General features: G+C 39.6%; 1 protein-coding gene across 8 annotated transcripts in view; it reads right to left on the bottom strand.

Moving 5' to 3' along the window:
• LOC147623347 (MADS-box transcription factor 23-like) overlaps window positions 1-10,469 on the bottom strand; it is a 44,478-nt gene extending 34,009 nt beyond the window's left edge. For all 8 annotated transcript variants that reach the window (XM_086821491.1, XM_086821489.1, XM_086821490.1 and 5 more), the window contains exon 1: window positions 10,117-10,469. In XM_086821491.1, the coding sequence (XP_086677617.1) occupies window positions 10,117-10,469 (353 nt within the window). The remainder of the gene's footprint in view (window positions 1-10,116) is intronic.
• Window positions 10,470-13,372: the final 2,903 nt, after the last annotated feature.

Below are 13,372 nucleotides of genomic sequence, written 5' to 3'. Positions count from 1 at the left end.
GCAAAGGAGAAATGGGATGAGCTTGACAAGCTCTATGGAGCTCGTGGTAAGAATTCCAAGATCTCACTAAAAATTAAATTTTTCATCTTGGAGCTCAAAGAGGGAGATGACATTGGAGCCTTTATCTCTCATTTGAAGGGCCTTATGGCTCAACTTGCATCAGTGAATGCGAGAATGGAAGAAGATGATGCAGTGGCTATTTTGCTAAAAGTAGTCAAGAAGGTGTATCCCACCTTAGTCACCACCTTGAAGAACATACCTAATCCCACCCTTGAAGGAGTCATTCAATCTTCTCTTGATGAAGAAAAGAGGCCAAGGGAGGAGCTAAATCTTCAAGTGCATCCACTCCATTGAATATCGAACAAGCTTTGTCACATCAAGTGAGCAAAGTAAGGTGTACCCATTGCAAAAAGTAGGTCATTTTGCAAATAATTGTTGGATCAAATATCCCAATAAAATGAAATGTAACAAGTGTAAACAAATGGGACATGTCACTTCTAAATGTCCTAACAAAGAGTCAGAGGCTAACTATGTATCAACCTCTAACTCCTCTGAGCACTTGTTTTAAATCTCAATGTAACAACACCTATATTCCTAACCTTGTACGCCTTATGTTATAAAGGCAACCTATGTCCAATACCTCCTATTCAAATTCTTTCATAGTTGGTATTGAGAGAAGGTATTAAAAGATTAAGGTCATGTAAAAGGGTAGAAGAAGGGTGTGTGTGTGTGAATGGACTTAAGGTCCACTAGCTCACCTATTTAAAGGTGAAGCTAGAAGGCATTATGTAGTGTGCAAAGGCCAAGTTGTATGCATAAGCAACTTAATAAACAAGATTTGTTCTTGTATTTTGTGGGTATCTCTCTCCACTCATCTTGATCTAGCATAAGCACCACGAATTTCAACAAAGAGAGCACATTGTGACCCCCATTGTGACTAAGCAACAAGGAAGCTTTCTATAAGGTTCTATCCAAATATGTGTGAGAGTGTATTACCTTGGTGAAGAGTTACTAATTAATAACTCACTGCATGAGCTTCTTATTGATTTAAAGCATCATCTCTTATGGTTCTCAACCAACTAAAGCTTACGGTGAGCTCACTTCAGTTAAAAATGACTTGAAGTTAGTGGATCTGAGTCTAAGTGAGAGCTAGTATTAGAAAGATCAACCTCTTCTATGTGGCACGTCACTTTTCTATGGCAATGGTAAAAAGCAGCTTAAATTTATGTGTGATGACTAAAGAAAGATCTCTATATGGCATTGCATAGTGAGCAACAATCTACATGTTTTACATACATCTTTTTTGACATTCTTTGTGAGTAGGCCGGGCAACAAAATCCTTTGGTGAAGCATTAGCATAATAGCACAAGCAAATGCTGTTAACAATGATTTTTGGGCTGCATGCCCTCAAGAGTGAACTAATGTTGACATCCCCCTCCTCTATTATTCATATCAATAGGCATTCCTCTGCAGAAGCAAGACTATGTACTTTTCTGGTGATCTCCTGTGTTAAGGATAAAGCTCTTGTTTTGTATTGTTATTGTTTCTCCTCTAGGTATGTGAAAAAGATGCAAGTTTCCAAGTGGTACATTTCCAGATCCGAGCAATGCTCCATGGAACCCCGATACCTTTGGCTAAAGAAGATTGCCTCGTGCCTTGGTCGGTACCTTGGTATCTTTGCGGAGAAGATGGACTCGACTATACAAGTATAGCTTTTAAGTTACAACTTACAACTTATGACCAATTAAAAGTTAAAACTTAAGTTGTAAACTTCTAGCTTTTTTCTTTTTCAGGTTTATTTGATAATAACTATGTGTCAATTCGCATTATCACTTGTAGGTCAATGTGGATGAGTTCAAGCTCACAAGCGACTCTCAAAAGTGTCCGCAAGGAGGTAGATGAGGAGGAGGAGAAACTGTATGCGAAGCTCTATGCAGAGCTTGAGGAGATTGATGGACAAGTTTCTAATACTCATCATGGACATGCAACAACTCGACCTAGTGGTAGAGGAGTGTGAGTAGGATCTCGCAGGCGGATGCACCTTTCGTCTCGGCTTGAGTGGCATAGTGCAAACCTACACACAACGAGGTCTCGGTAGTTCTTTCTCCACTCCTGCAAATGAGCACACTCCAATTGCCTTGTCATAAGAGCTTAGAGAGCCCGAGTTTAATGATGAGGGCAACATCCTTAGCGAGGGTGACTTCTACGAGTGCTCTGATGGGCACTCTTTTCATGGAGATAATCCTAGCGAGAGCTTTGATTTTGATAGTGAACAATTCTCCACCTAAATTCTAGCCCCAACCCTAGTTCTTCACTGGTCTTAGTCATCCCCACCATTGCAATTTGATCTTGTAGATTCTTTATCCACGATCTAAAATACTCTACTACATCTTTATGAGAATTCCTTTCTGCTTGCATCGATTCTCAAGGTTTTGAATCCTTGTTTGATTCCTCGCCTTATACTTGTTCTTAGAACTTGCCATGCCGCAGAAGTTATGATAGTATGTTGAATAATGTTCATGACCAAATCATTGATGATGGCACATATCGTATCTATATTACTTCTCCTCCGTGCTAATGTGACTAGGATCTCACAGTATGGTCGATAGTGGATCTACAAAATCTAAAGTAAGACACATCTTTATATGAATCTCTATTACAGTTTCCCACAACTCATATAAATCAATAATAAATATTAATATTAAAATTCTAGAGAGTAATGTTTCCCATCCAACTTCCTATCACCAAAAGGTGCAAGGTGGGCACAAGCGGCTACATTATTTTGGTTGGGCCATCTCTCCAAATCTACCTTTCAATAGAAAATTGCTAAAATCAAAGCCTATACTCTGATACCATATATAGATAAACAATAGTTGAAGCTACATCAACATAATACAAAGTAATCAATTAAAGAAAGAAGTGGAGAGTAAATAATATTACTACTTGGAAGAGCTTGATTATCTGTCCATCTATATACTCCAAGTAAGGAGCTTTGATAGTGATCTAGAAAAATTGTGGATAAAGGATGCCTTGCATATAAGTGTGCTTAAATAATTAAAAGCATGACATCCTCTAAATAGAGAACATCTTACTGTGAAGTTAATTATGCTTAAACATAATGAACTCGATGATGAACGAAGACTACCAAACTAGTCTATTTATAGTACCCAAGGTCAACATAGATATAGGTTGACCACGTCCACCAACCTGCGACTTGGTCCAAAATAGCTAACCAACCACATCATCTAATTGGGACCATATTATACTACAACTATGTTCTATAGGACCTTAGGACAACCTCCACATTTATTTGAGACCCTCTAAACTCTCGAATGGGTCCATAAAAACCCGTGAATAGTGTGTCACTAGTTTATAGTCCAGTACTCACTAATGTGGTCACATAGCCTACATAACATGCATCCTACTTAGCAGAGTGCCAAATCTACATAAGCCATTTCGTAACTATCTAGTCAGATTTGGCTACCATTCGCATGCAACGTAGGAATTGCTAGGTGTTCGAGTGTTTGCCACAACAACTACTCCTTATATTTAGGAAACCTTACAAAATAGTGCACATCTGTCATGCCACCTAGGAACTATCGAGTGCCCGTGTTCTCACCACAAAGGCTACTTCTCACATAAAGGGAACCTTACAAATTAGATAAACAAAGTAACTAACATAAAGTAAGAGCTTCATTCTTCATTAGTTGATGAACCCTATATAGATACTAAAAACTATATAAAAGTGAGCACCAAAATAGTAAATCTATTTGACTTTACTAGGATAAATTCAACTCCTAATTTAACTTTTGAACCTTTGCACAATCTAATATTTTGTAATTATTATTTTTCATTGCTTATAGGTGCTTCTCTTATCTGCCTATACCGCAAGAAAGTACCTTGTGGAATTTTCATCCCAAGACCTTCTTGTTCTACACCTTAGCAATCACTTCATTGGCTACACACACTAATGTTGATAAATGATATTATTATTTCTAACACCTCAACTAATTATCAATCACTTAAAACATGTGTGGATTTATTAAGCTCTACTAGAGCTTTAGTTTCACCACCTTAGTCTAGACATGTTTGGATTTAACAAGTTCTTTTTTGACTTTTGGTTTCACAAAATTAGTCTATTGAGATTTTTACAAAATAGTAGGAATATTTTATGGGTGTCTTTGATTTAAGGAAGCCTTTCAGAAGGCCATAACTTTGGACAAGGTTAGTGGCATTTTCTTTGAAATTCTTCTTCATTTTTCGTGATTTTTGCATGAGATTTGTTTTTGACAAAATAATTATTTTTTTCATGATTAGGCTTTTAACAATAGTTACAATTTTTTTCTCTCATTAATTTTCTAGAATAATTAAAATTTTGACCTAGAACCTTTTGACCGAAAGTTATCATTATTAGACTCTACATATAATTAATATGAGCAAATAAGCTTTGACTCAAAGAACTCAATCTTCAATATAATCTTTAAATTGCTTCCTTTTTTTCCAAACAATTTGTCAAGTGCTTTCCATGCTTCCAGAGAAGACTCAAGGTAAAAGACGTAATGAATATAATTAGCACACTAAGTGCCAAAGCCAATTCTTTATTATCCTTAGTGATCCATGTAAGCTCAACATCTCTAGTAGAAACATTTAATTTTCTCCTTTCCATTGACCACACTCCAAAGAGATTCTCATGAGAAAATACTTCACTACAAGAGAATAAAGGAATAATCGTAGAGTGCTATGCATAAAGAGAGCTCTCTATGTGCAAAGCCTTTCATGAATTTTCATAAACTCTTATAAGGTCTCTTGTGAATAATTGTTTTTAAATAACTCCTAGTTCTTTAATTCGTAGGTCTTCCATCTGTCTTCAACGACCTCTATTCTTTCCCTCCATGCTCTCTCTTAAGATAATCTCTTAACCCACACTCTTTATTTTAATGTTGCAACCCCGAGTGCTATGAGAGTACTTATTTTTCACATGAATGAGAGCTCTCATACAAACACATTGGGATCTATGCATTTGCATAAGACATCTTACATTATGCATAGATCTCGCTTTGATATCTATTCATAAGGTAGAGCCCTTATGCAAATTCATTGAGCTCTATTCATGCATATGGATCTATATAAGCTCTAGGCAAGAATAGAGTGTCATATGCATGGATATGTCTCTCTATGCATGCATAAATATTGCTACGTCGTTTCGTCCGTTTTGGACGAAACGCAAAGGTTTCGAAATTACACTTCTTATATACACATACCAAATTTATAACATAGCCAACATAAAGGTGAAGAAATTTTTTTGGGACTAGTGGGTATGAAATTCATGATTTTGGGAATAGGTTTTTTGGTATTTTCAAAATTTGGGCAAGAAAAGGCAAGAGAGAGAGGAGGAAAGAAAAGGAAAGGAGGTGAGAAGAAAAGAAGAGAAAATTGGAAGACGAGAAAAGGAGAGAAAGAGGAGGAGGAAAGAAAAGCAAGGAAGAGTAGGGGTGGACCGTAGAGAAGAAGAGAGAAAGAGAAAAAGGGAAGAGGAAGAGGAGGCATGCAGGAGAAGAAGTGACGGAGTTAAAAGAAGTGGACGAGGAGAAGAGACGAAGAAACATGTTACGGCCGAGAAGAAACGTCGGATGCGTGAAGTGGCAAATGGGCAGCAAACAAGGACGAAAACGTCGACAAAAATCGCATTTGCAAAAAAAAAAACTTCCGTCCTTTTTTTAAACCTCACTTTACATTTCGAGGCGAAACATTGTTTCGATGGGCAGGTTTCGTTTTGTTTCAAAACGTTTCGTGCCGTTTTGAGAGGACAAAATGGGTTTTTTTGTTACTATGATCCACGCACAGAAGACTCTATCTTATATATAGGGCTCTTTATGCACTCAAATCCATACAAAGAGCTCTCTATGTATGCATAGATCTCTCTATTCTATACATGCATATAGTGTTTTATGCATGGATATAGCTCTCTATGCATGGCTCTCTATGCTTACATAAGGCTCTCTATGAGCTCTATTCATACATAGAGGACTCTATCCATAAAGGACTCTAACCATAAGGTAGAGCCCCGTGCACTCTATGAGTATATAGAGTTCTCTCTATGATTGTATAAGGATTTCTTTGCATGCATAGGAATATCTATGAGCTCTATGCATGTATAGAGTGCTCTATGCTTGTATAGGGATTTCTTTGCGTGCATAGGAATATCTATGAGCTCTATGCATGCATAGGGCTCTTTATGTTCTCCATGTATGTATAGAGGGTCTTGCTCTCTCTGTGCATGCATAGAGCTCTATACATGCAAAGGTGTATCTATGAGGTCTAAGCATGCGTACTCTATGCATCGACAGAACTCTACATTTATTTAAGGGCTCTACCTTATGCATATAACACTTTGAAGAGAGAAAATATTAGGTAATCACTATGCGCTTGCCAACTTTCCATTATCTTTTGTTCTTGTAGGTCATCACTCTGGTTAAGTATTAGGTCTTCACTTGCCAATTTTCCATTATCTTTTCTTCTTGTAGATCTTCAATGTGATTCAATGCTAGGTTTGTTGTTTTTTTTATTTTTTTTTGCATGCATCTCCAGTGAGGTCGACCAAGTCCATTTGTGGATATATAAGCATCCTAGCTTCATAGTAAAAATTCATCTAATTCATTGTTGTTGTGTTGGTTTGAATACTCTCTCTCTCTACCTCTCTCTAGCATTTGTGCACCCTCTCCCTTTCTCTGCTAGCGTTTTCTCTCATCCTCTCTCCCTTAGCGTTTTCTCACTAATGCAATACTCTTCCGCATTGTCAACTTTGACATGGTATCAAAGCTGAGGCACGTCAATGCCTAGGGGACCGGAGTCCAAGGAGAAGGCAAATCTCCGTTGCGTTTTTTAGCCAGCAGAGAGCGATTGATTTGCTGCGTTTTCATCGCGAGAAGCACCCTTGGACCAGCATTTTTGCTATAAGAGGAGGCTGATCGAATCTAGCAGCGTTTTCATCGTGGATAACCCCTTCAAATCTACGTTTTTTTAGTCGGAGGAGTGCTGTTGATTTTCAGCGTGAAGTTGGACGAGATTTGGGTTGCATTTTTTGGAGAAGTGGATTGGATTGACGAAGGAGATGGGTCTCCCGTGTTCGAGCAAGGATGACAAACTAAATGGTGACATGCGCATTGGAACTTGATCATGAGGCTATGGTTTAGCAAAAAAGGCTTATGGGACATTGTTGATGGCTCGGAGGAACGTCCCCGAAGGGATAGCAATCGGTTCACACGTCTTCAGGAGGAAGAGTTTCTCAAATCTCTTGTGGATTGGGATGCTCACAATGCGAAGGATGTCGACGATTGCAGAATCTCTCACCAAGGAAATTTCCCCTACCATACAGACTTTGAAGTCTCCCAAGGAAATGTGGTCAAAGCTTGCAGGAATGCTTGATCGAGACTCAACAATGCGAGCAGTAACCCTTCTCGGCCAATTGTTTTCCATCAAGTTTGAAGCCGAGACCTCTATGCAGTCATTTCTAATGAAGGCAAAGGTTATCCATGATCAGTTGTCGGCTATGAATAGTACGTTAACTGTTCTTACGAAGTTGCCTGAGGAGTACGAGATGGTCTCAAGGGCATTACGCTTACAAGTCACAAAGGAAAAGCTAGAATTTGATGATCTCAGCTCTTTTCTCATTGAGGAGAAAGCAGTGCTCATTTTCCAAGGCAAGATTTGAGTTCCGAAGGATGTAGAATCGACACATGCTGCATCGGAATCCAATAAGAAGTCTAGGAGCCATTGTTATAAGTGCGGAGAGCGAGGGCATTTGGCTCGGGATTGCAAATCCAAAGCTAAAGCTCAAGGCTTGACGAATGACAAAGGCAAAGGCAAAACTGATGAGCATGACAGTGACAGTGATACTACTAGGGATGATACGGCTTCTGTCGGTGTGGCGAGGTCTACACTGGCACATGCTCCAGCATTCTAGCTTGGTGGATGGATGCTACCACGCCTTCAGCTAGAGAGAGGCATGTGAGTGGCAGAGAGGGGTAGTCTGTGCTCCTGTTTTGAGACGACTTGGACCCGTGTGTCGGAGTTCAATTTCTGGGTGTTTGGATCGGTGTGTCGAAATTCAAAGCACTAGGCATCTGGCAAGGAACCAACATGGCGTGTAAAACACTATGGATGTGCTGAGTCATTCATTGTTGTTTTCAGGATTATGGATAGGGTGTGTACCAAAGTTCATTATCTTGTGGAGTTTTTTTTGGACGTGATGTGTTCACAATTCATGAATGGGGATTCTTGGACATAGTTGTGGTCTACAGTTCAATGTTCTTTGAGGCAGTTTGTGCTCAGGATGGCATTTTTGGTGGTGACAAGCTGGTGGTTGCAAATCCGAGGTGTACCTAGTGGTTGGCCATTGCTGGGGTGCCCATGGTAGCTTCTTCGTCGACTTGGTATTCCTATTTATGTCCACTATGAGCTACAGAGATGGTGTTAATTTCTTTTTTTTTGCATGCATCTCAAGTGAGGTCGGCCAAGTCCATTTGTGGATATATAAGTACCCTAGCTCCATCGTAAAAATTCATCTAATTCATTACTGTTGTGTTGGTTCGAATACTCTCTCTCTCTCTCTCTCTCTCTACCTCGCTCTAGCGTTTGTGCACCCTCTCTCTCCCTTTCTCTGCCAGCGTTTTCTCTCATCCTCTCTCTCTTAGCGTTTTCTCACTAACACAATACTGCTTCCGCATTGTCAACTTTGACAAGGTCTTCACTTGTGCAAGATTTTGTTCTCTTTTCTTATTGTAAACCCCGCCTCGGCAAGTGGTGTTATGATAGTCAATACTTTTGTTTCTCACATGCATGAGATGTAAATGCATTAAGCTTTATGCATTTGCATAAGGGCTCTAATTAATGGATTGCTTAGCTGAGCAGAGATATTTTATCGAAAAGTTGGTAACACTCAAAAGTTTTTAAGAGTCGGTTATTGGTGGCCCTCTCTTTTTCATGATCCACATGAATGATGTAAGAAATGTGAAATGTGTCAAAAAGCAACAAGACTAGGAATTGTCTGCGACCAAATAATCATAATTTAGCATCTTTACCTATTGAGAAATAAAGAATTGATTATGTAGAACTTACTAGATTCCCGGTAGACAAAAAAAAAAACTACATTATTATTGTAAGAAATTATTGTACTAAATAATCTGAGGCTTGAGCGATAAGGAAATAATGCAAATGCTACCACAAACATTTTTTACACCTTTCATGACTATCCTCTTCAAATACAATTGTGTCTCATAGAGGGCTATGCCTCTCACGCCTACCCACGACTGCACCACATAGAGCACACTCTTGGCACCTCTCACGGTTTCCTCCCTCTCACCACACCCTGCATTGCTAGGAAGTCGATGCCTTGCTCTCACGGCTCCTCTTTGACCAACATGACCACCGCATGCGCAAAAACCCTCCATCGACAGGTCGTTGCATGAATACGATGGTGTGTTGGTAAAGCTTAGTTTTAAGCTGTGGTCTCTTGGCCGACAACTACCTTGAGTTGGATCCCTCTAGCAGCTCTTTCTCGTACCCATCTACGATAATAATTCACATAATATTCTAAGACCAAGCCCCAATTGTAAATCACAAGAAGAAGATTGTACTTTGAAAAGACAAGAAACACACAAGTTTATAAGACATAATTTTCTTCAAGTAAAGCTTTGCCTTCGGTGTCCTGTGTAGGAAATAGAAAGAGCACAACACGTCAATCTTAGGTGGGATCAGGATGTGCAAGGCGATGGAAGTGGTATTCCGTGGAGGACGTGTGCAAGACAGCTCTGTCCGGGCTGAGGGCTCTCTCTCTCTCTCACACACACACACTCTCTTCGGGCTGAGGCCTCTCTCTCTCTCACACACAAAAATGCAGAAAAATGTACACAACATACACAGGAATCGTTGAAGATATGGAGAATTTAAAACATTATCATTTGCACCGCACGTTATCATTTCCAACGATGCCTTGCAAATGAGAACACGCTAAGCAATGGTTTTATTCAACTTTTATCTCAACGAATTGGTCGCTGAGAACGACAACGACGAGCCCAGGCAGAAACTAATTATAATGAAGGGAAGTCTCAAGGGTACCTGGAGCTTGCAAACTCGAAGAGCCTGCCGGTAGAGGAGAAGATGATGAGGGCGATTTCGGCGTCGCAAAGGACTGAGAGCTCGTAGGCTTTTTTCAAGAGGCCGTTTCTGCGCTTGGAGAAGGTGACCTGCCGGCTGGTGGTGTTCTCGATTCTTCTGATCTGGATCTTGCCGCGGCCAAGAGGGGGTCCAGCCTTCTTGATGAAGTGATGTTCCTGCAGCAGGCATCCATCACCCTCCTCTTCAACGTCCACCAGGGAAAAGTCCACGTCCCCACGCGGAGCCTCTCCATTAACAGTCTCCTCAACCATTATCTCAGAGTCTCTCGTGATCTCCTCACCAAAATCTGCCATTCTTTTGCAAGCGTAGGAGAGGAAAGATGCACACGCGCAGCTCTTTCTTTAGACAGAGGCACCCTGCGTGCACACGCGCAGCTCTTTCTTTAGACAGAGGCACCCTGCGAGGGCTAGGGTTTTTTAGGGCAGCATAGAGCTAGGAAACTGCCACTGCGACTAGGGTTAGGAATTCGTAGGGTAGGAGAGAGAGAGAGAGAGAGAGAGAGAGGGGGAAATGCATATCGTCTCGTGAGATTGTTGTCGCTAGCTTGCAGAGGAAGTTAATATTTATGTAAGGGGAAATACATGGACCCACGTGATTGCGTCGTGACAGGTCCTCTTTCGGTGTCCGAAAACCGCTTAGGTTCCCGCTTCTTGCGCCTCCGGTTTTCCTTTTTTGCCGTTCACGCGCCTAGCTCCCGTACACGGAATTATTTTCATTGCCCGAATGCACGACCCAATAACTTAACAGACACATGAAATCGAGCCATGCATGCATAGATTTCCTGATCGTTGGAAATGTCTGCAGTCTTGCCTCGTGTGAACAACTTGCTGGATAGTTTTGATGAAGTGAACATCATGCACAATTTTTTAGAAAAAATCATCTGTTGGAGCATAGTCACAAACTTTACCATAAAATAAAGATAGTTTATTTGTGGCACAGCTCTATTTGTGGGAAAAAAAAAAGTGCATTGTCAAAATACTATTTTAGCTAGTTTGTAAAGAAATTAGCAAGAACATCCATTACTCATTTGCTAGTCTTATTTTTTTCCCGTTTGGAATATCAATGGTCTATGCCTAAAAAACAATACCATGTAGAACTAGAATTAAACAATACCATGTAGAACTAGAATTTGAAGTAGGCCTATAATTTGAAGGGTGGGATACCCTTCTAAAGAGGTTTTATTCTTTGCAAGAAATGAAGGGAAAAATAGACCCTTCAATAGGAAAACCACTTTTGGAAATGAACTAGCATGCACTTCCTATAAATTTATGTAAAAGTGGAGGTTTAATGTGGGCCTTTCAAATGGAAATTCGTGAAAACCCTTTGAATTCAGGGGTTACGAATCCAAGTTATATTTTTGATCAATCATTGTAGAATACTTTTTCGTTATGTTATCATTGTTTCTACAAGCCTTGTCCTCGACCAAACTTGAAAAAAGTGCACAAAACTAGAAAGTTACCACTCAAAGATATTAAAAAATAAGGAGCATGGAGTTATCTGTCATTGTAGACACCCACCCTCCCATCACTTGGGTAAAGTAGACAAAGCTATTAGCGAAAGACTAAACTTATGAGGGTAGGGTGACTTACTTGGGGCCTTACCAACACTATCTTAAGGGTGGGCTATCTAGAAGAAGTTTCCTTCTAGGATTTTTCTAAGAAAGACCCAACATTAAGGAATGTAGGGATGTCCTCTAGGATGATTTTCATGATCTAATTCTTGTTAAGATATTCTCTCTCGGGTTTACCAAATCCAACATCTGAGCCTGCCCTGTCCAGTCCGATTAGCTAATCTGCCCAATCACTTATTCAGAGAAATTTATCGTGTCTTTTTTTGTTTCTCGACCACTCAATCAGAGAAATTTTGAATGTCTTTTTTGTTTTAGTTTTAGGCGGTTTTGTGCTTGGGTACAAGCAAAATCGCTCCAATGCCCCCTAGCTAACACAATTTATATAGTCACATGTATATATTGAAAACACACAAACCGGCTAAACATTTAATTATTTCCAATTCGTAACCTCGTCAAGTTCACCAAAAATTCTCTTCGATTCCATACACCAATAGAGTATGCTTTGGACCGATTTCTTTAGTTCCCATTATGCATCAGGCTAATTCCTTTAGGTCTTGGACCAATTACTATGCATTACGAAAAATCAAAACTTTTTTTGGGGCCCTCTAAGAAATTCTTCATTATCCTATCTATTTGATGTCAAGAATGTGTAAGAAAATAAAACATGATCCAAAAGAAACATTATGATATCCCCACTTACTACTAAAAAGGTGAATCAATTGAGATCCTCGTACATTTAAGACGAAATATATCATCCTAACAACATTACACATCATATTATCAAACACTAACTACTATACACACCATACTGAAGGTATTTTCTATTTCATATCAAACATTAAATTTATTAGATTTTAAAATTTTGGAGTGTAAAAAACAAGTTATCAACCATTAGTCCTTATTTGGTATGGTAAAGGTGTGAGATCCCTGTCCCCGCCGCGCAACGAATTCAGGGGTGCTAGTAGCAGAAGTAGCACTTCTTGCATGGGGTAGGGTCCCTCACTTGAGGCCTTGCTCATGGATATCCGAACAAGAGACTAATCTATCGGTTCTTCCAAACCCAAAAAAACTTTCCTTGCCCGGAAGGCGGTTCCTCCAGGATAATTTTTCTCTAACGTAGTCAAAAGCCTTAATTAACTGAGCTAATCTTATCGGACCCGTAAGTCCCATAGTTAGATCAAGGAAAAGATTGCACTTGGATCATAGAGACCAATTCTTTTTTCCTCATTGAGAGGCGCAGCCGTTGATTCTTTTGCATAGAATAATTTTTGTCCGCGATTTACTTCATCTATCATACCATAACACAATTAAGTCTCAAATTAGCGATCCATCAGTCCAGTCAGTCCTGTGAGTAAGCCAACCGCCCAACCACTATAGTGATGGGATCCAATTAAGAATTTGGTTAGGTTTTATCCCGGGTATAAGGAAAAAGAGTTCCCAGGCCCCCTAGCCGAGTATTCATGCAAACTTAAAATTAGTCACACCACTTACACACCCAATATGAAATTACCTTTTTCACTGAATCATATGTCTTTAATTTAATAAAATCATAGAGTCACTGATCATAATCCTCAAATTCTCCGGTTGAATCCTTAATTTCAATCATTCCTTCACCACATCGGTGTA

This window comes from Cibotium barometz, chromosome 27, assembly GCF_041138505.1.
Source record: "Cibotium barometz isolate CiBa-2024 chromosome 27, ASM4113850v1, whole genome shotgun sequence".
Lineage (NCBI taxonomy): Eukaryota > Viridiplantae > Streptophyta > Polypodiopsida > Cyatheales > Cibotiaceae > Cibotium > Cibotium barometz.
Note: the sequence above shows the minus strand (reverse complement) of the source record. Positions and strands in the feature narration are given on the sequence as shown.